Below are 25,997 nucleotides of genomic sequence, written 5' to 3' on the forward strand. Positions count from 1 at the left end.
AGAGATCGTGAGATTTGATGCTAACGTTCATTCAAACGCTTTTTATTTCATCATATTTGGATTCCTTAACCCTAAAGACACGGGCGTAGACACCTAGATCGCGTTTCTAATTGGTCTACAAGTGAAGATATGACCAAAAATGGAATTATCAGAAAAGGCTGGCGGCCATTTTGTTTTTTTGCCTGTAAAAAGAATTCCTCAAGGGTTCCAAGCTGGCACCCGCCTGATTCTGATCATTCAGGTTGGCCTAAAGATGAAGAATCCACAAAAAATCTCATAAATGACGTCAAAGCATGCCTGAAGTTCTGCTGGACTAACCAATATAGATCGAATGACTGGCAAACAAAGTGATAAGGCATTTTACTCAAATTCTCAGGTGAAACTTCACACTTCAGTGAGATGGCAAAAACCCTGGCAACCTTACCCGCAACATCTTGTTCAGCAGAGAGGTCATTCTCGTGCTTGAGAAGACTCAAGACTTACCTTAGATCTACTATGGGTCAGGATAGGGTCTCAGCATTAGGACTTCTCTGCACTGAAAGAGGTTATGCCAGCAGGATAGATATGAACACCATAATAGATGTATTTGGCAAACGAAAGGGAAGGGACAAAATGTTCTTTTAATTTATCTCACAAATATGCTCTGAAATGTAGTGTAATAGAGATTTTCTTCTGTATTTGTACAGGCTTGGAGTAATGATAATTTAATAGAAAAGTAATTAGTTACACATTTACGTAATTATACTTATAATTCTTTATTTCTATCAAATGGTAATTTTAACTGCAACAGGATTTTTTCAAATATGAAGTAATCTTCGGATGAGAACTATTCATGCTAACGTTAATTTCTGCAGGTCTGAAATTTTAGAAGTATGTTTCATTTGTTGTTGTACTAAAGGTTTTACAACTTATTAATTTTGTTGTATGAACTTATTTTAAAAGGAGACCAAATTCACGTTTTTTTTATCTGCATTTTGTTTTATTTTCTATGGTTACGTAACTGAAATTTTTAATGCTTGAAATTAATTTTTATTATATTTGTGTTTGAGATGTTCCCTCATTGTAATTGTAGTTGTAATTTGATAATAGTACAGGTAATTATAACTGTAATTGTTATAATTCATGGAAAGCATATGTATTTGCTCCAAGTCTGATTTGTAGCCTATAGGCCTATATTTTCACATAGTTGGTGATCTTGCTAGTCTTGCCTTTTTTCGTGAAAAATAATGTAAAAATAAATATTGATAGGATGTTCCTTTTGTAAGTTGTGTAATATCTTAAAAGTTACCTCGGCGTTATATTATTTGAGTGAATTTCGGTTTGAAAGCATACATAAGAGGATGCATGTATATAATCTAAATAAAGAATAGAATAATAGCTACGTAGTTTTGCTAAAGCTCAAATTCGTGCCTGTACATAATTTAACGGCTGGTATTTGTTTTATAAATATGGTAATTAAAAAGAAAGAAAGCACGAAAAAGAACTTGTGATGTTTAAAATTCAGCAAATTCTGTGTTGCCCCCAAATGAATTTCAATTTATACGCCTATGCCCATCAACACAGAGAGAATCTTGTATATATTTATACAGACTTCCTGGCGTTTTCGCCAATATATATTTTATCATTGTATGTACATTATGTCTCTTATTATTGCTATTTGATAGACATTGTTCAACATTGTTTGTATTGAGAGGTACTTATTTACCAAGATTAGTTTGTATTTATGTATGACTTAACGTCAGTAAAATGTTGTTGACGGGAATGGCGCCTTTTAGTAACCTGCCTCAAGTACACCTTCCTTGTTTTACGAAATCTTGCTGTGACGCTCGAAGCAGTGGCCATTGAGAGGAGCGTACATTTTGGTGCCCAGAACCCGGGATTTCTTTGGTTGTATGCAGAATCCCAACCCTGATAAATAAGGCAAGATGAAGGAAGGAAAGCTGAGGAAGAGCCGGTCGGCCGCCCGTGGATGGATGACCCGTTCGTCGAATGCACTGATGGATTTGCTTGGCGATCGAGAAGTGAGCAAGGTAGAACTGCAAGATGCTGTGGATGACTTTGATCGACGTCTAGCTCATTTGGATGAAGTGCAGTCCACCCTGGAGCTAGAAATTGGTGACCCACAGGACTTAGAAGAAGACATTGAGTATGCTGATAAGTTTCGGCGTCAGGTAAGGGTTCCTAGAATACAGGCTGCCCAAAGGTTATTAGCCCTGGAGAAACTTGAGAAGCCACCAAGTGAGAGTGGGTCTGCGGATTCTTTAGCCCAATGTAATGTGCGACTGCCTAAATTAGAATTACCTAAGTTTAGTGGAGTTTTGACTGAATGGCAGTCATTTTGGGACAGATTTGTGGCATTGGTAGATGATTCTGATATCCCCATTATTAGTAAATTCTGTTATTTACAGTCACTGTTAGAAGGGGAGGCAAAATCAGTAATACAGGGTTATCCCAGACTAGTGCTAATTACCCCATAGCCTGTAAAATGTTACAGGAACGGTTTGGTAGGCCTGAACGTATTATTTTTGCACATATTCAGGCCCTTCTTGGTATCACTATGCCTGCTAAGAATCCTAGTTCTAGAAATGTTTCCTCTTTGTGGAAATTACAGGATGAACTTTTAACACATGTACGTAGTTTAGAGGCATTAGGAGTGGATGGTAACCAGTATGGGGTATTTATGATGCCTCTTATCCTGTCTCGATTGCCTCCTGACATTCGTTTGGAGTGGTCCAGAGAAGGATCTGGACATGAAAGGGACCTAGATTGGTTATTGAATTTTTTGCAGAGAGAAATAGAGCGCCGAGAAAGGTCAGATACATTTAAGGATATCAATGCAGTAAAGACTGATAACCATAGTGTTGAATCTGAGAAACGAAGTAAATTTCAGGGTTCTGTCTCTGCTCTTCAGACCTCTTCGGAGGTGTCCTTTTATAAGTGTATGTTTTTTGGTAAAAATCACAAGAGTGAAAATTGTTTTGGTATCTTGAAACTTTCCATTGCTAAACGTGAAGAGGCCATTCGGAGTGCTAAACTGTGTTTCAGATGCTTAGAAAAAGGACACATTTCCAGAGGCTGCCAATCAAAATGTGTAAAGTGTAAGGGAAAACATAATGCTTTATGCTGCACTGCCAATAAGACTAAAGTGTATAATAAGAATGATCAAAATGTAAGTGGTGCTATGTCTCAGGATAATATTAATGGAAATGTAACTCATGCTGGGGTAGCTCATTGTGAACCTAACTTAAATTACAGAGTGTTAACTCAATCACGCAGTGTGTTGCAGACTGCAAAGGTTAAGGTGTTGGGGAAAAAGGGTATATGTGAAGCTACACTACTATTTGACACAGGATCTGATAGGTCTTATGTTTCCAGTAAATTTGTAAAAAGGGTAAGGCCTAAGTGGATAACTTCTGAGTACATATCATTTTCTTCATTTGGAGGAGGTAAAGCTTCCAAGAGTAACCAGTGTAATGTGTATGAGATGAGTTTAGTTGGTTATAAGGGTGAGAGTCATTCTTTAATGGCAGCTGAAGTACCTGACATTTGCGCACCATTGTTCCGCCCTAATGTTCCTGATGAGATAATGGCATTTTCTAAATTACAATTAGCAGATGATTACATGAACAACCGCTATGTAAATGTTGATATTTTGGTAGGCCTAAATGCCTATTGGAGGTTTATGGTACCTAATAAAACTGTACAGTCTAAAAATTTAGTAGCTCAGGAATCTGTGCTTGGGTGGGTTTTGTCAGGGTCTTGTAGTACTCCTCTGGACAGAGTAAGTGTAACTTCCCAGCTTTTATGTATAAATAATGTATCTGATTCTGATTTACATAAATTTTGGGATCTTGAATCTGTGGGAATCTCTTCAAAAGAAGCTGTATCCAATGAGTTTTCATCCAGTACTGTTTTACAAAAGTTTTCTGATAATGTAAAGTTTATTGATGGTAGGTATGAAGTGTCTTTACCATGGAAATCTGATGTTGCTAAACAGAGTTTGAAAAATAATGAAAAGCTAGCAAGTAAGAGATTGGAAAATTTAAATTTGAAATTTGTTAAAACTCCTGGTTTAAGGGAAAGGTATGATGAGGTTTTGAAGAATATGAAAAAGATGACATTATTGAGGAAGTGCCACATTCTGAGATTTCTAGTGTATATCCTGTTTATTACTTACCGCATCGTCCTGTTATCCGTGAGAGTAGTAATTCTACCAAGGTAAGACCTGTTTTCGATGCTTCAGCTGTAAGTTATAATGGTATTTCTATGAATGACTGTTTGGAATGTGGACCTTCTCTCAATCCTGATCTTGTTGAAGTGTTGATACGATTTACAAGATGGAAGGTAACTTTAACAGCAGACATAACTAAAGCTTTCCTTCAAATCAAGGTGCAGAGGGAAGACCAAGATGTTCACAGGTTTTTGTGGCAAAATAAGGGCATTGTCCGTGTAATGAGGTTTGTTCGTGTTCCCTTTGGTAATAAGAGTAGCCCATTCTTGTTGAATGCTACAATTAAACATCATTTAAAGTCATATCCTAATTCTGAAGTAGTTGACGAACTGAATTGTAATCTGTATGTGGATGATTGGCTGTCAGGAGCTGACAGTATTACTGAAGCTTGTGTAAAATTTGATAAAGCCTGTAAGATTATGTCTGAAGCTGGTATGTCTTTATCTAAATGGAATTCAAATTGTAAGAGTTTAGCAGATAAATTTAATGAAAACCCTAATAACTGTTGTGGAAGTAAATCTATAAAAATCCTGGGTATGCAGTGGGTTTCCACTCATGATTATTTTTCATTTAGTGAAGTAAATGTTGGGTCTCAGATGGGTGTGGTGTCCACTAAGAGAAGTGTTCTCAGCCTAATAGCCAGATGTTTTGATCCTCTTGGACTTATTAGCCCATTTGTTATGTTTGCCAAAATTCTTTTTCAGGATGTATGGAGAATTGGACTTAAATGGGATTATGTGTGACCTGAAGAGTTGCATTGTAAATTTCAAAGGTGGTTAAGGGGTTTTGAGAAACTTGGCTCATGGAAGGTTCAGCGATGTTACTTTGAGGATCTTTCATGGAAAGACCTAACAGGTTTAGAGCTTCATTCCTTTGGGGATGCATCTGAAAAGGGATATGGTGCTTGTGTATATTTGAGAGTTCCTTTACAGGATGGTTCCTTTAAAGCTTCCCTTGTTATGAGCAGAGGTAAGGTAGCTCCTATAAAGAAGGTCTCATTGCCTCGTTTGGAGTTGCTGGGGGCAATGCTTAGTGCCCGGCTTCTAGTTTTTGTCAAATCTGCCCTTCGTTTTAGGGAAGATGTAACTTCATATTGCTGGACAGACTCTACAGTTGCACTGTCCTGGATAAAAGGAGACCCTAGTAGATGGAAACCATTTGTAGCAAATCGAGTCATGGAAATTCAGAGCTTAACATCACCTGATTGTTGGTATCATTGCCCAGGAAAGGATAACCCCGCTGACCTCATTTCTAGAGGAGTGTTTGCTGAACACCTTGTAGATTCAGATCTTTGGCTGATAGGCCCCCGTGGCTTCAATAGTCTAAATCTGTCTTTGCTTCAACCTGAACAGTTAAGGATTTCATTAAGGGATGAAAGTTCTGAGGAAAATGTAGTAGCTTGTATAACTGTGGATTTATTTTCCCAAGTATTTGAATTTTCTAGATGGAGTAAGTTTCAGAAAACCCTTAATATAGTAGCTTGGACCTTAAGATTTATTAATAATTTCAAACCACAGTCTGTTAAATTCTCTGGTCCTTTATCATTTTGTGAATTAACTAAAGCTAAATGTAAGTTGTACCTTTGTGTTCAAAGGGAAGCATATCCACGAGAATTTGAATCCCTGATTCAGGGTAGACCACTTCACAGGGGAGCCCTTTAGTAAAATTAGATCCTTTTTTGGATAATAATGGTCCTTTGAGAATTAAAGGTCGTTTAGAATATTCAGATCTGTGTTATGAAAGCAAACATCCTATTATTCTTCCTTCTACTCATGTAGTGAAGACTTTAGTTCGTTTCCAGCATGTTCTTCTGAAACATTCTGGCGTTTCTACCCTTGTGTCCACATTGAGAAATGGTTATTGGATTGTGCGACTTCGAAGGATAGCCAACACTGTGTGTAGAGAATGTGTAACTTGCCGCAGGTATGACTCCAAGGCTTGTAGTCAACCTGTAGCTCCTCTCCCTGAACTGAGAGTTAAATCAGCACCCCCTTTTCTGTAACAGGATTAGATTTTGCTGGGCCATTGTTTTGTGTAGATTTGCCCTCCAAAAAATTCTATATTTTGCTTTTCACTTGTGCTGTTATTCGTCCTGTACACTTAGAACTCACTGATTCTCTCTCTATGCCAGATTGTCTCCTTGCCATCCGTAGATTCACAGCAAGACGTGGTCTTCCTTCAGTTTTTTATTCTGATAATGCAAAGACATTTGTTGGAGTTTCTCAGTTATTACAGCAGCACTATGGCCCACTAGCTCCTCAGTGGAAATTTATTGTACCCCGTGCTCCTTGGTGGGGAGGTTGGTGGGAGCGTCTAGTTCAATCAGTTAAGTCTGCTCTGGAAAAGATATTGGGTGTCAAATGCCTACCTAGATATGAATTGGAAACTACTCTTCATGAGGTTGAAGCTTGCATTAATTCGAGACCTTTGACATTTGTGGGTGAGGAGGTTGATACATCCAATCCACTGACCCCCGCACATTTTCTTATTGGCCGTACTATATGGTGTCCAGCCAGAGGTTGTTGAGGAGCATTGTTCTTGTGTGTCTTCTAAAGATTTATATATGAGAGAGACTGCCTGACAAAGACAGTTGGATAAGTTTTGGGAAATATGGAGCTCTGATTACATAAGAAATTTACCATGTGCCATTAAAGGTTTTGTAGCTAAGTGTAATGTAATGAAAGGTTCTGTGGTATTAGTCAAGGAGGATAATGTTCGTAGGTTGTCCTGGCCACTTGGTGTTATTATAGAAGTATATCCAGGTAAAGATGGTGTGATAAGAAGTGTTGATGTTAAAACTTCTAAAGGTATTATTAACAGACCAGTACAAAAATTGAGATTTCGAATGTTTTGGACACAGAAGCCGAAGGTGGTGTACCTTGTATTGTTTCCGAGGTAAATGATGAATCTGTGCCTAAACCTGTTTCTAATCATTCTGATGTGAATGCAGATGACTCTGATCCTGATATTTCACAATCCAGAGTTGAGCCAATATCTTATACTCGCAGAGGGCGTTTGGTAAATCACCTGTGAAACTAGATTTGTAACCTGTGTACAGTATGTGGTAAGAGTTTCATAGGAGTAGCAGTGTACTCCTATGGTTGGGAGGATGTTGAATCTGCATTTTTATTATTCAATGTTAACGTGTGATTTGTGCAGTATTATTTGGTATTGAAATTGTTCAACGTTGTTTGTATTAAGAGGTACTTATTTACCAAGATTAGTTTGTATTTTTGTGTATGACTTAACGTCAGTAAAATGTTGTTGACGGGAATGGCGCCTTTAATAACCTACCTCAACTACACCTTCCTTGTTTTACGAAATCTTACCGTGACGCTCGAAACAGTGGCCATTGAGAGGTGCGTACATATAATATAGTGTGATTAAAACAATGAATAAATGATAAAACATAAGATTTATTCACTGTACTCTTCACGATATACCTTCGCTTCAAACCAAATGTGGTCTGGTGGAGGTTCTGTTCACACTCTTCTTTGTCTTGGAGAGCTTCTTACTCTCAGCTGTCACTAAAATACATTCTTCTGAAAGAAGCTCTAGGTTTTCTTTCATTAAGATTATGGGATGGGATGTGAGAATATGCTGCCTTTTGCAATGTTGCTGTCTGTCTGTCTGCTGGCTTCTCCTCCTTAGCCATTATATACAATTGGTCTCAGCTCTCATTCAAACATTCAAGCCTGCTCTCTGCGGTACCACTAGGCAGAAATTACGTAATTCTGAGTGACTCGATCAATTTGGAAACATTTTGGGAAAAAAAGATAACATAAAACCTCTAGGAAAAGCAGTATTAACATGCTTAACATAGAAAAATGATAAAATCTTACTAACATTGTTTTAAAAATAAGCACCTAACACGGAGATTACTATAAAATTTCAACAAAGACAACTGAAGTCATTTTCCCTGACCTGGTAACATGATCTAAGCAGAGTGCGTTGTAACCGAATTCCACTGGAGCCTAGGCCACAAAAGGAAAAAGAACCATATGATTTCGTGACTAAGTGGGCGTCCTAAATTCTCATTTTGTTTTGGCTTCCTGACGAGTGACCTAAGTGAACGTAGAAAAAATAAGGATGGAAATTGAGAGCAGGCTGTGGTGAAGACTAGGCCTAAGACTAATCTGTATATTGGCTACAGCAACCGCGGAAGTTAGCCAACTCACCTGAAAAGAATTTAGATGTGCCGATTTCCCCATAACTAAAATAGAATAGGCCTATGCTATACATACTCGACGAAAGTGAAACCTTTGCTCTTTTCGTATCAGATCTATAAAAACTTATTTATGATAAATGGGGTAAGCCTACAAAACCATTCATTTGCATAGGAAAAATCTTCCAAAGAACGAGAGGTTCATGTGTTAAAAGAGGAAACAAATAGAAAATAGCGCATATGTCAGAAAACTAAGACACTGATACAAAACAATTCAAAGAAGCATTATTATGAAATTTTGCCCCTGATGTCCCGGTATATTCCCAATTTTTAACTCGTGAGAAACATGACCTTACTAACAAATAGGCTACCAGCTAAAAGTTCTCTTTGTTCTGTTCCCTTCAATCTATCTAGAGGTAAGATAGATGTTGGCGATATATATATATATATATATATATATATATATATATATATATATATATATATATATATGTGTGTGTGTGTGTGTGCGTGTGTATATATAAGCATTAAGATACAAATGTTTAATATCCAATTCCCTTTACCTCGGAAATAATATATGTATATATATTTTACCGAAAGGGAATTATAGTTAAGTTCGTTGTCTCACTGGATCAAACCGCCGAACACGAGAACTGCTAATGGACTAAGGCATCCACTGAACTTCACGAGTTCTCGCGTTCGGCGGTTCGATCCCGTGAGACGACGAACTTCTATCAACTGTACTTCCCCTTCGGTAAACATATATATACATGCATTGTTTCCGAGGCAGAGCTTTGTGTTTGTGTATAAATCACGGTGATGTGATAAAAATTCATTCTTTTATATATATATATATATATATATATATATATATATATATATATATATATATATATATATATATATATATATATATATATATATATATATATATATATATATATATATATATATATATATGTATATGTATATGTATATATATATATATATATATATATATATATATATATATATATATATATATATATATATATATATATATATATATATAGTATACACACACGTGTGTTTGTGGGTGTATATATATAGTATACACACACGTGTGTTTGTGGGTGTGTGTGTATTGTTATGAACCCCTTTTGGGTTCAAAAGGTTCTTTAATCTCAAAAGACAATACTAGATGGGGACAGAGAAAACCAGCAGAAACTGAGGCAGACAAAGGAGGAAGGAGTTAAACAAAACCAAACGGTGACCTTGTAAGGAAGGTATTGAGCGACATACTGGCTGGGTGTTGTCTAGTTTATTACTGGTGCCTTACTGAATGAATGTACAGAATCTTCGAAGTTGTTATTGGCTGGTGCGAGCCACAATGTAGTTTCTACACACAGACAAGGCAAAACAGAGATTATGTTTCAGACATCTGTGCTTGTCGACAGACAAACAGATGGCGATTGTGAGAGACATTTACCATCCCAAGGAACTCCTGGACGGCCTTGATGGAGGTGGGTGTCGGGAACTTGGCTGACGCTGCCACTTTCGATGTAAGAGGGCGGGCGCCTGTCGGAGACACCTCGTGACAGGAATTCTGCTTTCTGGACGCCGAAGGTACACTTGTCAAAACGGACGACGAGGCCGTTTTCTTGGAGGCGCTGGAGGACTGCTTTGATGTGCCTCTGGTGTTCGCTGTGAGACCTGGAAAATATGAGAATGTCGTCGACGTAGCAGACGCAGAATTTTAGGTCCCCAGGATGCTGTCCATGAGCCGCTGGAAGGTGGCCCCGGCGTTCCTCAGCCCGAAGGTGGAGAAGGCGAACACATAGGACCCGAAGGGCGTGATGATGGCTGTCTTTGGTATGTCCTCTGGGCGCAACAGGTACCTGGAAATAAGATTTAAGAAGGTCCAATTTAGTGAATATTTTGGCCCCGTGAAAGGGAGGCCGTGAGGTCTTGCATATTGGGCAGAGGGTAGTGGTCGGGCTCCGTTGCAATGTTGAGCCGCCTGTAGTCGCCGCAGGGTCTCCAGGAGCCGTCCGGTTTCTGCACCATGTGGAGGGGGAGGCCCATGGACTGGAGGCTTTCCTGCAGATGCCCATCCGTTCCATCTCCGTGAATGCTTTTTCGCCTCCTGAAGGCGCTGAGGGGGAAGCCTGCGGAACCGCATGTGTCGGGGCCCTTTAGTCACTATATGGTGGTATATGCCGTGCTTGGCTGGGGCCCCGGGACTTAGCGGCTCGGGCTTAAAACACCTCAGGAACTCCGACAGAAGGTGTGCATACTGGTGGGGGCGACGCGCTGATGGTGGGTCTGGGTCCCGCCGTTAACGGGAGAGACTGGCAGGAGTCGGTATCGAGGAGGGGCGCTTGCGCCCCACGTCGACTAGCAGGCCGAATTGCGCCAGAAAATCGGCCCCAGGAGTGGGGTTCCTACGTCCGCGACGATGAAGTCCCAGGAGTAACTCTGGCCAAGGATGGAGATCGACAGGAGCCTGGTGCCGTAGGAGAGGATGGGGTTCCGTTGGCGGCCGTCAGGAAGGCGGCGGGTCTGGTGTCTGGTTGCGGTCCTCTCTGGATGCTGGGAAGACCGACTTAAAGGCTCCTGTGTCGACCAGCATCATCCTGCCGGAGACGGTGTCGCGGACGTAAAAACCTACTGTTTTTGAGGCCCTGGGTTCTTCGGCTGCCATGGCGGCCTGTCCTGCTGGCCGCCGCCACCCCGTTTTTTGAGCGGTTGAACGAGCAGGGCGGCAGGCAGTTTCGGGCGTCCTTTCCGAACCACTTGTGGTAGCGACAGAAGCCGGGGACCACCGTCTGCTGTGGTTCGTGGACGTCTGTTGGCGATGGCGTTGATGGGCTGCTCTACGTCCTCTTCAGGCTGGACGGAGCTGACCGGCTGTGTGGCCGGTTTTAGCCGCTGTGAAGCCTTGACGGAGTCTGTGAGGTGTTGTGCCGCCTCTATGAGGTCCTCGACAGGCATGGTGTAGGGGTGAGCGATCTGGTTGCGTACTTCGGGAGGAGTTGGCGAAGGAAGATTTCCCGTATGAAGCTTATCTCCTGCCGCTTGTTTGTGCCACCCAAGACTGGTGTTGACAGGAGATCTACGACCATGCCCTGCCGCGTCTCTTGGATTGAGGTCGTGGCGTGGATTATTGGCAAGGTCGATAGCACGGGCGGCCGGCTCGGCGATGGGCAGGGAGCAAGCTTCGAGGAGGAACTTTTTGTGGTGCTGTATGTGAGGGTGAGTGTTTGGTACTCGCGAGATGAGTTTGTTGTACACGTCCTCCGGAAGGGCGTTGAGCACTGTGTCGGCCTGTAGGATTTCGTCCGTGAGTCCGCGATTCTGAAGTGGCTCTCCACCCTGCGCAGCCACCTCGATGGGTTCCCCTGCGTAAACGGCGGCAGCTTTACGGTGAGGGCGGCCCGCGATTGTGTTGCCCAGCCGTCGTGTGTTCGGGGGCGCTGGTGTGGAGTTGCGGGAGGGCCTCGATGCGGGCGGGCGCGGCTGTGATGGGAGGTAGGTAAACCTCGGAGTCCGCGGGTCGCGTTTAACTGCATGAAGGAGGATATCCGCGTCCATGCTCGCTCCTTTGACCCCTTACTGGAGTGGGTACTCGCGTCAGTCGCACTTTCGTCGCGCCGTGTGGTTCCGCTAGTGACGCTGGTGGGGTACGCCGACGAGTCAGCACGCTCAAACGCTGGTTACAGCGCCGTGTTTAGGCCGCTAAGAGCGTTTTGGAGAAATCCTGGAGCCAAGACTGAGTCGCCGTGTGAGTCCGCTAATGGCTCCGGGGATACTCCGGGTCACCACTGTAAGGTGTCAAAGAAACGAGCAGGTAAAGGTTACTGCTGCTTTATTACAGATCCAGGCGGCTTATATTGCGGCCGACTGACGCCGGGCCGTGAGAGACAATGGAATTGACTGTGACCTGAGGTCGAAACAATAAACAATAATATGCAGTGAACGAGTACAAATTACAATACAAAATATACAGAGCTACAATATAGATACAGTCTTGATGCCTGTGAATGAAGAAACATGTGATACACAATGTGTGACATTCGTATAAATACCATAAAGTAAAAATGATTAAAATGCGTGACCTGGCACGTTTTAGGCGTGACTAATTGAGCTTGAAGAAAACGGAAGTCACCAAAGAAAACAAGCTCAGCGGAGACTTAATTAATGGCGCCGCCGAAACACTATCCTGGCGCCGAATTGGTGACTTTACAAGACGTTTTACTGGCGTCTTCACAAACAGAAACATACATGCAGTTTGATACAGAAGATTCGGTGGAACATTATGAGTACATGATCGGAATGCTTGCATGGCAATGCAAGTAGTGGTAATTGTACATGAATCGAGACAACAATGGTTAGAGAAAAATAGACAGGAATATTGTATGGTAGAAGTTGCGTTCCTTCGAGCGATCGCTGCTGACGCCGGGAGGGAGAGAGAGAGAGAGAGCGGGATGTTTGTTGTCCTGTTTTGTCCGATGGCTGACTCGCACACACGTGTGCCTGTAGGACCTCCATGAGGTCCCTTACAGCCTTAAACTAAATTATTATTTACAAAATTTACAATAAGTCATTTACATTTTACAAAAATGAGACAGTATAAAAATTTACACAAATGAGTCAGTAGTAAATCAATAAATACAAAATGATTCAGTAGTTTAAACCATTGCAAAAACAAATCATTAGCAGCGTAATCAAGTCACTTTAAATGGACAAAAATCAAATAAACATATTAAGTGACCATTAATAGCGCAAGCATTACATTTAAGAGAGTCAGTAAAAATAATGCAAAACATATTAAATCTGAAATTTTCTTAACAACCAAAAGCAACAAGTCCAAATAAGTTATTACATGAATGACAACAATAATGAGGCAAGATTAAGCACAGAAAATAGAATCAGTATATAAATGATCGAATCAATAAACATTAAATGATCAAGTAACATGACCAGTACAGTTAAATGGAGTCAGTAAAAATACGTAAAATCTATGACCTCAATAACTAAATCTGAATTTACAGATAAAGCTAAAGCAACAGCAAAAGCAACGTGTTCATAATAATCATCACATGATAAACAATTGCACATATTATTCCTGTTTAAGTCCTCACAATGAAAAGTTAATGAAATATAACCAAAAAAGTATACATTATACTATTATGCTTAACAGGCAGTAATACATTTCGATATTTTGGTCGCCATAATTACACTTGTAAAGTCCCCGCTTAACGGGTTTTCTATAGTGAACCTCCCGTTTTCTACGGTGCCTTTCCCATGAACTTAGGTCACTCTAAAAAGCCATATTTTATCTATGTAAAACTGTATCTGTTTCTTATTCATTTGTGCCTGTTTACGTTGTACATGTCTCAGAACATTATTGTATCCATTCTTGTAATTTTATTTGTACATGTTATTTGTATTTACCTGTCCTGTTTCACACTGAGAACAATTGACCTCAGGTCACCTGTATCTTATTGTATGTCTTTGTATGATGCCTGCATGCTGCTTTATAAGCGGCCTACTTTCTCAATAAAGTAGCAGTACATGTCCACCTGCTCTCTTCTTTAGCACCTCTCACAGTGGTGACCCCGGAGTGTTTCCCAGAGCCATTAGCAAACCCATACGGTGACCTAGTTTTGGCTCCATGAACTACCCCACGCTCCTAACGGATTAAACACAGGGCTTTTACAAAGCGTTCAGGCGTACTGACTCTCATCGGCAGATCACCAGCGTCATTAGCGGACCCACATGGCGCGCTCCCAAGCATGTATTGACACGAGTGTAACCCACTCCAAGTGAGAGTGCAGAAGCTATTATGGATGTGGACATTCCCTCCCACATACAAATAGCCACGAACTTTGCGGACTCTGATATCTCCCTCGCGCAAAACCCACTCGCGCCCTCCCCCACACCAAGGCTTGCGCGCTCTTCCACACTGGTAGCTGCTCCTCACGCGCTGCCCATCCTGATGGACCAAACAAGGTCCGCCCTCACCATAAAGCTGCCTCCCTTCGCGCACAGCAACCCGTCATCATGGTTCTACAAGGTCAAGGGGCAGTTCAGGCTAGCGGGACTTACCTACGAAGTGCTGCAGGCAGACGCCATGATAAACGCCCTCCCAGAAGAGGTCTACAGGAAGATCACCCCATGGGTGTTTGCCGCATGTCCCACCACCTTCCAAAAGCTGAAGGCCTCTCTCGTCGAGACCTGCTCCCTGCCGGTCTCCGAGAGGGCCGCCCGTGCCCTTGACCTCGCCAACAACCCCCGCCACAACCAGAACCTCCGGGAGACATGGAATGTGATCCAGGACCTCCTCATCCTACTCGGGACAGACGGCAGCGACAGGCAGTTAGGATAAGCCTGTTGAGGGAGATCTTCCTCCGTCAGCTCCTCCCGGAGGTTCGGACACAGATCCTTAAGCCTTATACCCTGCCGCTCGACGACCTGATCAGGACAGTGCAGCAGCTAACAGGCTCCGCGAAGGCAGCGAAGCAAGCATCCACGCCCGCGCACCCCATCAACTCCCTCCAGCTGGAGGAGGCCACAGAGGGGAAGATAAGCGCCGTCACCAGGAGGCAGCCAACCCGTCACCAGAAGAAGCAACTGCTGGGGCCTTGCTACTACCACCAGCGGTGCGGCAAGGACGCTCAGAACTGTCAACCCCCCTGCTCCTTCGCCCATCGAAAAAACAGAGGAGGTGGCGGCCAACAGCACAGGCCGCCGGGGCAGCAGAGGAACCCAGGAGCCCAGAACCAGTATGTTTTTACGTCCGTGACATCATCTCCGGCAGGATGATGCTGATTGGCACTGGGGCCGTACGATCAGTGTTCCCGCCATCCAGAGAGGACCGCAAAAGCCCGCCGGACCCGGCAGCCTCCCTGACAGCCGCCAACAGGTCCCCCATCCTCTCCTACAGCACCAAGTTCCTGTCAGTCTCCATCCTTGGCCGGAGGTACAACTGGAATTTCATAGTCACAGACGTGAGGACCCCACTCCTGGGCGTGGACTTCCTCACCCACTTCGGCCTGACAGTCGACGCCGGTCACAAGTGCCTGATGGACACCGACTCCTGCCAGTCCCTCCCTCTGGTGACAGGCCCCAGCGTTCCCGCCATCTGCTCCGTCGCCCCGCACCAGTACGCCCAGCTGCTGAAGGAGTTCCCCGACATCTTCAAGCCCGAACTGCGTCAGGTGCCTGGGATCCCTGCCAAGCACGGAATCTACCACCGCACTAAAACAAAGGGCACCTCAACGCATGCAAAGTTTCGGAGGCTCCCCCCTCGGTGACTTCAGGAGGCCAAGGAAGCTTTCGCCGAGATGGAGCGTATGGGCATATGCAGAAAGGCCCCCAGCCCGTGGGCCTCCCCCCTCCACATGGTGCAGTAACTAGACGGCTCCTGGAGACCCTGCAGCGACAACAGGCGGCTCAACCTCGCAACAGAACCAGATCACTACCCCCTTCCAAACATGCAAGATCTCACGGCCTCTTTTCACGGGGCCAAAATATTTTCTAAACTAGATCTGTTGAAGTCCTACTTTCAGGTACCAGTAGCTCCAGAGGACATCCCCAAAACCGCCATCATCACGCCCTTCAGATCCTACATCTTCGCCTTCATCTTTGGCCTGAGGAATGCAGGGTCAACCTTCCAAAGACTGATGGACAGCATCCTGAGGTACCTGAACTTCTGCATCTGTTATGTAGATGACATTTTGATTTTTTTCAGATCTCACAAAGAACACCTGCAACACATCCGGAAGGTCCTACAACGCCTGCAGGAGAACAGCCTCATCGTCAGTTTCGATAAATGCACCTTCAGCGTTGAAAGAGTCGACTTCCTGGGCCACGAGATCCTGGGGGGGCGGGTGTCCGTCCACTTGCATCGAAGGTCGCAGCCATTGCCAGGTTCCCACCCCTACCTCCGTCAAGGCCGTACAGGAATTCCTCAGGATGGTCAACTACTACAGGAGGTTCATCCCCGGGGTCGCGCACACCATGGTCCCCCCTGACGGAGATCCTGAAGGGCCACCTGAAGACCTTAGTGTGGGGCCCCAACCAGCAGCAGGCCTCCTCCCTGACGTAGGCCGCCCTCACCGAGGCAACCGCCTTGGCCCACCAGGACCCCAGTGCCCCCCTCCAGCTGACGACGGACGCCAGCAACGTTGCCTGTGGGGCCGTCCTGGAGCAGGTAGTCGCCAGCGCCCCCCAGCCTAATGCCTTCTTAGCAAAAAGTTCAGCCCCACAGAGTCCTGCTACAGCACCTTCAACAGGGAACTCTGTGCAGTGTATCGGGTGGTACGCCACTTCAAGTTCCTCCTGGAGGGCATGCCCTTCACAATCTGGACGGACCACCAGCCGCTGGTCCACGCCTTCCCAAAGCAGGAGGATGCATGGTCTTCCAGGCAGCAGCGGCATCTCACAGCAATCGCAGAGTTCACCGGCACAGTCAAATACCACCCAGGCAGGAAGAACCCTGTAGCAGACGCCCTCTCGAGGATTGAGCTCAACGCAGTGCAGCTCGGGATCGACTACGAGGACCTCGCACGGGAGCAGACCACCGACCCAGAGGTTCCAGCCTACCGCACTGCCATCACGTCGCTCAGGTGGAAGGACTTGCCCCTTGCCCCTGGGGGGGCCATCAGTGCTGAGTGACGTAAGCACCGGCCAGCCCCGCCCCCTGGTGCCCGCCTCCCGCCGCCATCTGGTGTTTGATGCCATCCACGATCTGTCCCACCCCTCCAGCAGGACAACGGCCAAGCTGCTGGCAGAGAAGTTCGTCTGGCACGGTATGCGGAAGGACGCGACGGCCTGGGCGAGGCAGTGCATCCAGTGCCAGACCAGCAAAGTAGGGTGACACACCGAATCGGGGTGGGCGAGTTTCCCCAGCCGGGGAGGCGGTTCGGACACATCCATGTTGATGTGGTAAGCCCCCTTCCCCCATCAGGCGGGGCAGGTATCTCCTGATGATCGTCAACCGCTCCACCAGGTGGCCCGAAGCGACACCCATGGAAGAAGCCACCGCCTTCCTGTCCAAGCTGTGGACCGCCCTGGCACGCCTGCTGGGGACCTCTCACTACAGCATCACCGCCTACAACCCCGCGGCCAACGGATTGGTGGAAAAATTCCACAGGTCCCTGAAGGCGCCCCTCATGGCCTGCTGCACCGCCGAGGATTGGAAGTACCAGCTGCCTCAGGTCCTCAGGCTGAGGACCGCCCCCAGAGCCAACGGCGACCCGTCCACAGCAGAAAAAGTCTATGGGGAGCCCCTCATAGTCCCGGGTGAGCTCATCACGGGGGAACGCCACAACCTGACAGTCCAGAGGCTCCGTGACATGGTCAGAAAGTTTCGCCCCCTGCCAGCGGACGTATACCGACAGGACGTCGCTTTTCATGCCTCCCAGCCTGTCCTCCACCACCCACGTCTTCATCAGGAACGATGCTGTCCGCCCGCCCTTAACCAGGCCCTACAGGGGACCCTTCCGTGTGCTGGAGAGAAACAGTAAAGCATTCCGGTTGGCTATCCACAGGAAGGACAACTGGGTGTCTATAGACCACTTCAAGCCTACCCTGTTGGAGGAGGACGTTGTCGATACCATGCAGCGCCCTCCACGGGAACCATCGCCCCCGCAGCCAGCCCAGCCCAAAAGAAAGGTGCGCGGCCACCCCTGGAAGGCCCCAGACCCGGACAGTGCCACAGCCAACCGCCCCCGCCCACACTGCACCCCCCAGTTGACATCGCAGAGCCACAGCACTCTCCTACGCCCCAGCAGATACTTACTTTAATTTGACGTTACCTACATCTTGCGGGCGGGGAGAGTTGTAAAGTCCCCGCTCAACGGGTTTTCTATAGTGAACCTCCCGTTCTCTACGGTGCCTTTCCCATGAACTTAGGTCACGCTAAAAAGCCATATTTTATCTATGTAAAATTGTATCTGTTTCTTATTCATTTGTGCCTGTTTACGTTGTACATGTCTCATAACATTATTGTATCCATTCTTGTAATTTTATTTGTACATGTTATTTGTATTTACCTGTCCTGTTTCACATTGAGAACAATTGACCTCGGGTCACCTGTATCCTATTGTTTGTCTTTGTATGACGTTCGCACGCCGCTTTATAAGCAGCCTGCTCTCTCAATAAAGTAGCAGTACATGTCCACCTGCTCTCTTCTTTAGCACCTCTCACACACTAACTTCAGCAACAAGAAATAACCACAACAGGGTTGAACACATACGACCACAACATGGCTAACAAATGCAATCACAAACTAAACCGTGGTAATAATACAGGCAAGCCACAGAAATAGACACTGCTGCAAAACGGTCAATTCTATCAACCCAGGTGAGCTGCCGACACAGACAAGTCTGCAATACACAGACGAGGTCACTGCCAAGGACGAGGTCACTCCCAAGGACTAGGTCATACACACAGACGACGAGGTCGTACACAAGGACGAGGTCGTGCCCAAGGACGAGGTCACACACAAGCAAGCTTAGGTGAGCTAACTCTGCCAACAGGGACGAAGTGGTCCTCAACATCCTGTCAAGGAATCAATCAGGTACCCAATACCTGACACTGCTCAGATACTGACATCTCAGTATTCCATCCCAATATTGACTCTATGCTGCTCCCATACTGACTCTCTGCTAGCAACTCACTGACTAAAAAGGTCATATGCCGTCCGACAGACGTCAACTCACCTAAACAAAAAGACAAAAACAAGAGAACAGGTGAAACAATTAGCAAGGAAACAATCGGAATACGATTGTTCCAATAAAACAACCACTTAACCTGACAGTATATGTATATATATATATATATATATATATATATATATATATATATATATATATATATATATATATATATATATATGTGTGTGTGTGTGTTTCAATGAGTTTGTGAGTACGTGACATGTAGTGTTTTTGAGATAATCAACAAATATACAGGTGGATGGTATTTGCAAGCCCAATCATCTGCTAACTCAGCATCCTTTGCTGGGGCAAAAGTCACCTTGAAGACTTGGAGACAACTGTGGGTGGAAGTGCCGTCGGCATTTTGTCTTGAAAGTCCTAGAAATTCGGTCTGGCTTGAACTCGAAATATGGGTGTGCCGTGAGGATAGCATTCGTACATTTGTCGGTCATGTAAGGCGGTTTGTAGGGTACGTGCTGAGTGCTTTTGTGGAAAGCCACACGCTCAATTTGAAGGAGCCAAGTGAGAAGGCCACTCTCTGGGACCACCTTACTTGCTGGAAGGGTGATTGTTGAAAACAAACAGTAACTTCACATTTTAGTGGCCTATCATTTTGTTACTACTTCTTTTCATGTATTTCTATGCAGTGTTGCTGAGTGTCACAGACTAAGTCTAATGAGAGATGTTTCTCTCTCTATAGATGTTTCATACAAGTGCTCATGGAAGTCATGGGTAGCCATAGTTAGCCATGCAAAGTCATGCACGGGAACATGGCCACTTAAGTGAACTGGTGACATAAAGACTTGGAAAAAGTTAGAATAGAGAACACTTAGTGACTGAATGGGGGATGGGAATCAATCCCACATTTTTATTATCCTTTTATGACTGATTAATGTGTTTGGAAAGTAGTTCAATAATTAGCGATCATCATATCTTTCATTTAACCTGTCATGTTGTTAGATTTACAGAATAAACTTTATTTTTATAAGCAGTTTAATTTACACACACTAGACAAAATGTAGGCTTTTTGAGAGAGAGAGAGGGAAGGCCACCTCTACCAACATTTTAAGGGTGAGTGTTTACAATCTGTTTTCCTTATGACATACTGTATATACACACGCACCCACACACATATATATGTGTGTGTATTTTGTGATACTTCTTTGCAGTAAAATCTCTCAATAATTAGCGATCATCATATCTTTCATTTAACCTGTCATGTTGTTAGATTTACAGAATAAACTTTATTTTTATAAACACAGTTTAATTTGCACACACTAGACAAAATGTAGGCTTTTTGAGAGAGAGAAAGAGAAATGCCAGGCTGCTGCTTGAGAGAGAGAGAGAGAGAGAGAGAGAGAGAGAGAGAGAGGGAAGGCCACCTCTACCAACATTTCAAGGGTGAGTGTTTACAATGTTTTCCTTATGACATACTGTATATACACACGCACACACACATATATATGTGTATGTGTTTTGTGATACTTCTTTGCAGTAAAATCTCTCAAATGAAAATTTCTCTCTCTCTCTCTCTCTCTCTCTCTCTCTCTCTTTTTATCGATGAAGTCTAGTGAAACAACTATGCTATCTTATCTCTTATGTCTGGTTTGCACAAGACTTGTAATATTCTGCAGCGCCTGGCATTATCACGGCAAGGCCATTATTTGCCCCACACTCAACCATCTTCTTTTATTTGGGCTTGAGACTGGCTTATATTCGTTCGGTTGTTTTAATTTTTTTAGCACACTTTAAACAGTCTCAAAAGAAACTATTTTCAATTAAATTTGCTCGTAATCGGATATATATTAATTTTCAATTGTTGATTATCTTTTAAAAATCTTCTCTTCAAAACAGAGTGGATAGGACTTTTCTGTCATCTTACTTCGAGCCTGTTAATTTGTGTTAGCACGGTACCCATACTTCAAAGGTACACATTCACAAATCGATTTGGAAGTTCGACGAGTATATCAAGTGATGTAAAAGCAATACGAATAGATATCACAATAATAGTGTGCTAGCTTTTTTATTGTTTTTTATTTTATTCTTGAGCCAAACCTCATGCACAGAGTTCAGATATAGCAGAATGCTGAGTCTCAGTTCTTTGTAGACCTACTTCACCTGCTATGGGCTTCATTGATGTTATGATAATGGTAATTATAATCCTGAAAATACGATCCTTGAGTATCAAATCTTCTGCATCAGATCCTCAGATCTCAACTTCTTTCCCCTAAAAGTTCATCTGCGAACTCATCTTAACTTTTGTTAACACATGATTTGCCCCATGAGCTTTTCTTTGTACATATTTGTACAGATTATTAGCCTTGAAGAAATTTGAATAATACTGACTTTTCGAGACTCAAAATTATTTCCGTGGTCCCTAATAGCTGTTCTGCTCATACGACGTCATTCCCATTTTCATCTGTTCCTCTAATGTCTGTTTATCTTTTTTTCTCCTGTTTGTGTAGGCTAATCACAGAAATTTGTGATGCTGTGATCTTTACGACTTCAGCTGCATCTACTCTCAATGCACATGCTGTTCGTATTATTTCACTCATGTCTGTCCCCACCTGTGCCCTTAACTATACAGACCATTTTTCCAACCACCTGAGTCATCGATCCGCCTTGCCAAACCTGCCACCGAAAACAACTGTTTAAGATTTGTTTGCAAAAAGAAAAACTACTGACTACTGAAAGAAAAAAAAAAAAAAAAAAAAAAAAAAAAAATATATATATATATATATATATATATATATATATATATATATAGAGAGAGAGAGAGAGAGAGAGAGAGAGAGAGAGAGAGAGAGAGAGATTATCCATATAAAAATGGGAAAAAGCACGTTAAAACGAAGAAGAAGAGAGAGAGATCAAAGGCTGAGAGATTTATGGAGCCTTGCTCGCAATCTTACCTTCGCTGGTGGCAATACTTTAAATACCAAAGATGTCAGGTCGTCATCTATGAAAGTCTCTCTCTCTCTCTCTCTCTCTCTCTCTCTCTCTCTCTCTCTCTCTCTCTCTCTCTCTCTAGCTTTGTTGTATGGCATTAATCTTTGGAATTCGGAAATCTAAACATTATATAGTTCACCGTAAATCAATATTGTAAAGACAGTATGCACGTCACACTGTAAAATTGTGCAACAACAGTTAGGCTATCCAGGCTATGTTATTGATGTCGATATTCAGACAAGAGCAACGGATCCATTTTCCTTATAGGTTTGCCTTGCAAGTGAATGTCGTCTTGAGCTTGTTTCATGTGAATAATTATCAGCATTGCCAGTAATGCTACATTTTAAATTAAATCATATTGAGTACATGTCTTTCACAGGAACTTTTCCTATGTACATAGGCTTAATCTAATTTCACATTTCGCTATGAGAAAGTTATTTAATTATTGTTTCGCTTTGTCCTTAAAAATAAACTTTATCTTCTTAAAGGAGAGTGGAAATTAAGCCACTTGCATAATTCTGAGAAGGAAAATGTAATCGCTGAAGCTTTACGATTCCTCAGAACCTTTCACTGTTTTGTGTTACGATCAATATTTTGTTGGTTGACATAATAGTGAAGGAAACAGAAGGCTCCACGTTTTGTAAGATTGACACAAATTGCATTCAGCTAAATCTTTCCTCAAAAGATGCCATTTTACCCTCAAGACTTAGTTGTTAGATGACTGACACAGACTCTGAAAACCGGATACCTCGACAAAAAAAGAAAAAGAAAAATGCAAACATCTTCACCTTTAGATTGGCCTGAGACATGAAAAAATAGGTCAAGGTCAAACATATTTAGTAGAAATAATCACCAAACCCACATATCCAAGTACAATCAGAAGGAAAGGAAAATGATTATTATTACTACTACTAGTAACATTAATAATAATAGTGCCCTTCGACAAAGTCAGATGTCAGGACTGTTGACTAGCCTATGATAGGCTACTTTAAAAACTCCTGCTGGTCTCAAGTCTTGATGTAAATGGACAGGGTGGGAGAGGGCCGAGCAGTGGATTAACATCTTGTCTCGCAAAAATAAAAAGCATTATATTGGTGAGTGTAACACTGAGTCATAATAAACCCTGGAAGTCAATAGATTAGTGACCTTTTGACCTTTTTGGTAAGGCTATCATAAATACTAGTGAAAGATTATTGCTGGTCTCCCAGTAAAATGCACTGACTAGGAAAATGTGAGGAGGTGTTATTATTATTATTATTATTATTATTATTATTATTATTATTATTTTGGGAGAAGACCCTCTTAAGGTATACTTCGTTGAAAAGAATGGTAGTTGGTTTACAAAGAAATGGACCGATTTTTTGTTGGATGATCAATGCCAGAGAGCTCTCCTATTAGCCGCATGTCTGGCTGAGCGACAGAGGTGCTGATCATCTCGATGCTCGAGGAGGAGGGTGGCTGCTGCATTATCTCAGGTATGTGACTCTTTGTTCTCCTGACTAGCCAGTGGGAGAAGGGTCTCCTGTAGAGGCACTGTCATGTTCCCTTATGCAGCGTTGGTATACTGCCCTTAATATAGATGGACAGCAATCTTCTTAGAGAGCATGTCGTGAATGGTGGCATCCATTCTCTGGGCACATTATTCGGTAAACTACCCTCTCCTTTTCATGGGATCGCTGTTGACGGGATGGCTATTCTTCATGAGGTACTGAGTAGTCCTGCGATCCTTATAACAGATTGTAAGTTCAACCATAGCATCTGCATCCTCAGAGACCACATGAGCTGATTCATGAACTGATTCTCTGTTGCACATTCAAAGAAGAATCAGTTCTTCACTTCACATGTGAGAGGGCTGTTGTAATACCATCACCTTCTTAGACATATTTGTTACCAGCACTCCTCAGGGCTTCCAGATGAAGGTCCATAGGAGACCAATCGATCATTGCCTGGATAAATTCAAAATGTCAGTTATAAATGCCTACGTTGTCCGCACCCTCTCCCACTGCTCTCCCTGGAGTGCCACCCCTGAAGAACTTGAGCACATCGCCCAGATAATACTTGACAGGTATTATTACCATCAAGTCGTGTTGAGGAACACTGTTGACAAGTGGTACTGGCGGGAGAGCCAGGGGCCCCCGAGAAAGCATGAGGACTGTAAAACTGTTTTACAGGAGATATATGAATACTCACTATAAGAAGGATCAGGCAGCCCTGAAAAGCATCATTTGGGCTTATCTAACCCCTGCTGAAGTAGACGCTACAGTTTATCTTACGATCTACTACAAGGATCAGAGGACTGCCCAGTGCCTCATGAAGAATAGCCCCTCCATCAACAGCAATTCCATGAGAAGGAGAGGAGTAATCTACCAAATAATGTACCCAGAGAATGGATGCCACCATTCATACATTGGTATGACCACAGGTTGCCTCTCCAAGAGGATTACTGCCCATCTACATGAAAAGGCAGTATACGAACACTGCATGGGGGAACATGACAGCACCCCCAAAATGCCAGAAGATCGTGAGAACACCACATTCTGATGGTGGCATGGACCACTGCCACCTCTGCTACATGGAAACCCTCGCCATTCTTCAGTGGAAACTTACAACTAACATTGCTCATGGGACCCTCCTCCTTCTGACCTAAGTCAAGAGAACAACAAGGCACACCCCTGAGTTAACACAACAGTCATCCCTCCTCCCCAAGTGACGAGCCTAGCAAGTAGATCCTCCCAGCACCAGCTGATCAGTACCTCCGTCCCTCAGCCAGACTTGCAGCCAATGGGAGAGTTCCTGGTCATGATCATCCAATAAAAAATCACCCCCCTTTTTTGTAAACCTATTTTCAGGTACAAATATGCCATGCATGTACTCGTGGGGGGATATGAGCGGATGTGCAATGTTCAAACAGCTTTTCAATGTTTATGTGCACAACCATTCGGAGCTGAACCCAATCACCAAATTCACACGCCTGTTTAACGTGCTAGGAGAACAACCACTTAGATTGATAAAGTCGTTGAGCGTCACAGCGGAGAACTATGAAGTGGTGATCTGTCTGCTAGATAAGTTGTATGGTAATTTGCAACAGACGTTAGCTCTGATATTCAATCACCTAGGGGATTTGCATATCCCTACCTTTGAGCATGAGAGCCTCAAGAAGTTTCATATTGAACTTAATATTGTGTTAGAGCAAATTGACAAACTTAGTCCCATATCAGGTGGGGAAGGGATAATTCTTAACTTAGTTACCAAAAAAACTTGTTGCAGGGGGAGTCTATCCGCAAGTTGTCAACTTTCTGCGTGTCAGATTATTCAGTAATTGAGTTGTACGACTCTCTAGACTTTCACATTTGTACTTTGAGTGATGCTCCAATTATGTCGCCATCTTGCAACTCCTCAAAGCCTAAGACCGAACAGCCAGCAGCTGCTGCTCATGTCAAATCCTGCCCCTCTTGTAACAAAGGACATTCGGCGAATGAATGTCACAAATTTGTTAGTGTAAACGACCGTAAGAGGGTCTTAATGCAAAGCTAACAATGTTTCAATTTTCTTATGAAAGGACATCGTAGTCATGAGTGCAGTAGTAACCAAAATTGCAAAGTTTGTGGAGGACATCATCATTCCCTCATTTGTTCTAGTAATTCAAAATCTGGTCAAAACCTTAACGTAGCTTCAACTAGTAGCACCATTCCTAAATCTAACCTTATGTCTAAAGCCAAAGCCACCACTCTTAATCAGTGTCAGTCAAAACAGAGCCCAAAGAGAAAACTTAACGTAAACGATCAACGTAACAAATCAGACAAGAAGCCTTCTGTTACTGCTGATCGATTGAATTCTACTAGTAGCGTAGACTTACCACTTACTTTATTACCAACTACTTCAGCTACCATTCGTAATAGCAATAATTAAAAACGTGTGACCCCAGTATTTTTCGGCACCAGAAGCCAAAGGA

At 43.5% G+C, this 25,997-nt stretch overlaps 2 protein-coding genes across 2 annotated transcripts in view; both read left to right on the forward strand.

The window, feature by feature from the left end:
* LOC136830834 (DNA-binding protein SMUBP-2-like) overlaps positions 1-25,997 on the forward strand; it is a 713,243-nt gene that overhangs the window by 23,469 nt on the left and 663,777 nt on the right. The gene's annotated exons all lie outside the window — the stretch shown is intronic.
* LOC136830922 (uncharacterized) lies at positions 1,926-25,954 on the forward strand. The gene is made up of 10 exons (XM_067090892.1): positions 1,926-2,271; positions 2,409-4,025; positions 4,115-4,913; positions 5,004-5,680; positions 6,237-6,530; positions 6,886-6,993; positions 7,092-7,249; positions 16,132-16,198; positions 24,895-25,263; positions 25,605-25,954. The coding sequence occupies exons 1-10, from the start codon at positions 1,926-1,928 to the stop codon at positions 25,952-25,954; spliced, it is 4,785 nt and encodes a 1,594-aa protein (XP_066946993.1).

This window comes from Macrobrachium rosenbergii, chromosome 47, assembly GCF_040412425.1.
Source record: "Macrobrachium rosenbergii isolate ZJJX-2024 chromosome 47, ASM4041242v1, whole genome shotgun sequence".
Lineage (NCBI taxonomy): Eukaryota > Metazoa > Arthropoda > Malacostraca > Decapoda > Palaemonidae > Macrobrachium > Macrobrachium rosenbergii.

What these genes read in the sequence shown, in the direction of transcription:
- LOC136830922 (XM_067090892.1), top strand. Translation starts at nt 1,926, where the DNA reads ATGAAGGAAGGAAAGCTGAGGAAGAGCCGGTCGGCCGCCCGTGGATGG. An exon ending in AAATAATGAAAAGCTAGCAA is followed by an intron (nt 4,026 to 4,114) that starts GTAAGAGATTGG and finishes AATATGAAAAAG; the next exon opens with ATGACATTATTGAGGAAGTG. An exon ending in ATTTGAATTTTCTAGATGGA is followed by an intron (nt 5,681 to 6,236) that starts GTAAGTTTCAGA and finishes TTTCTGTAACAG; the next exon opens with GATTAGATTTTGCTGGGCCA.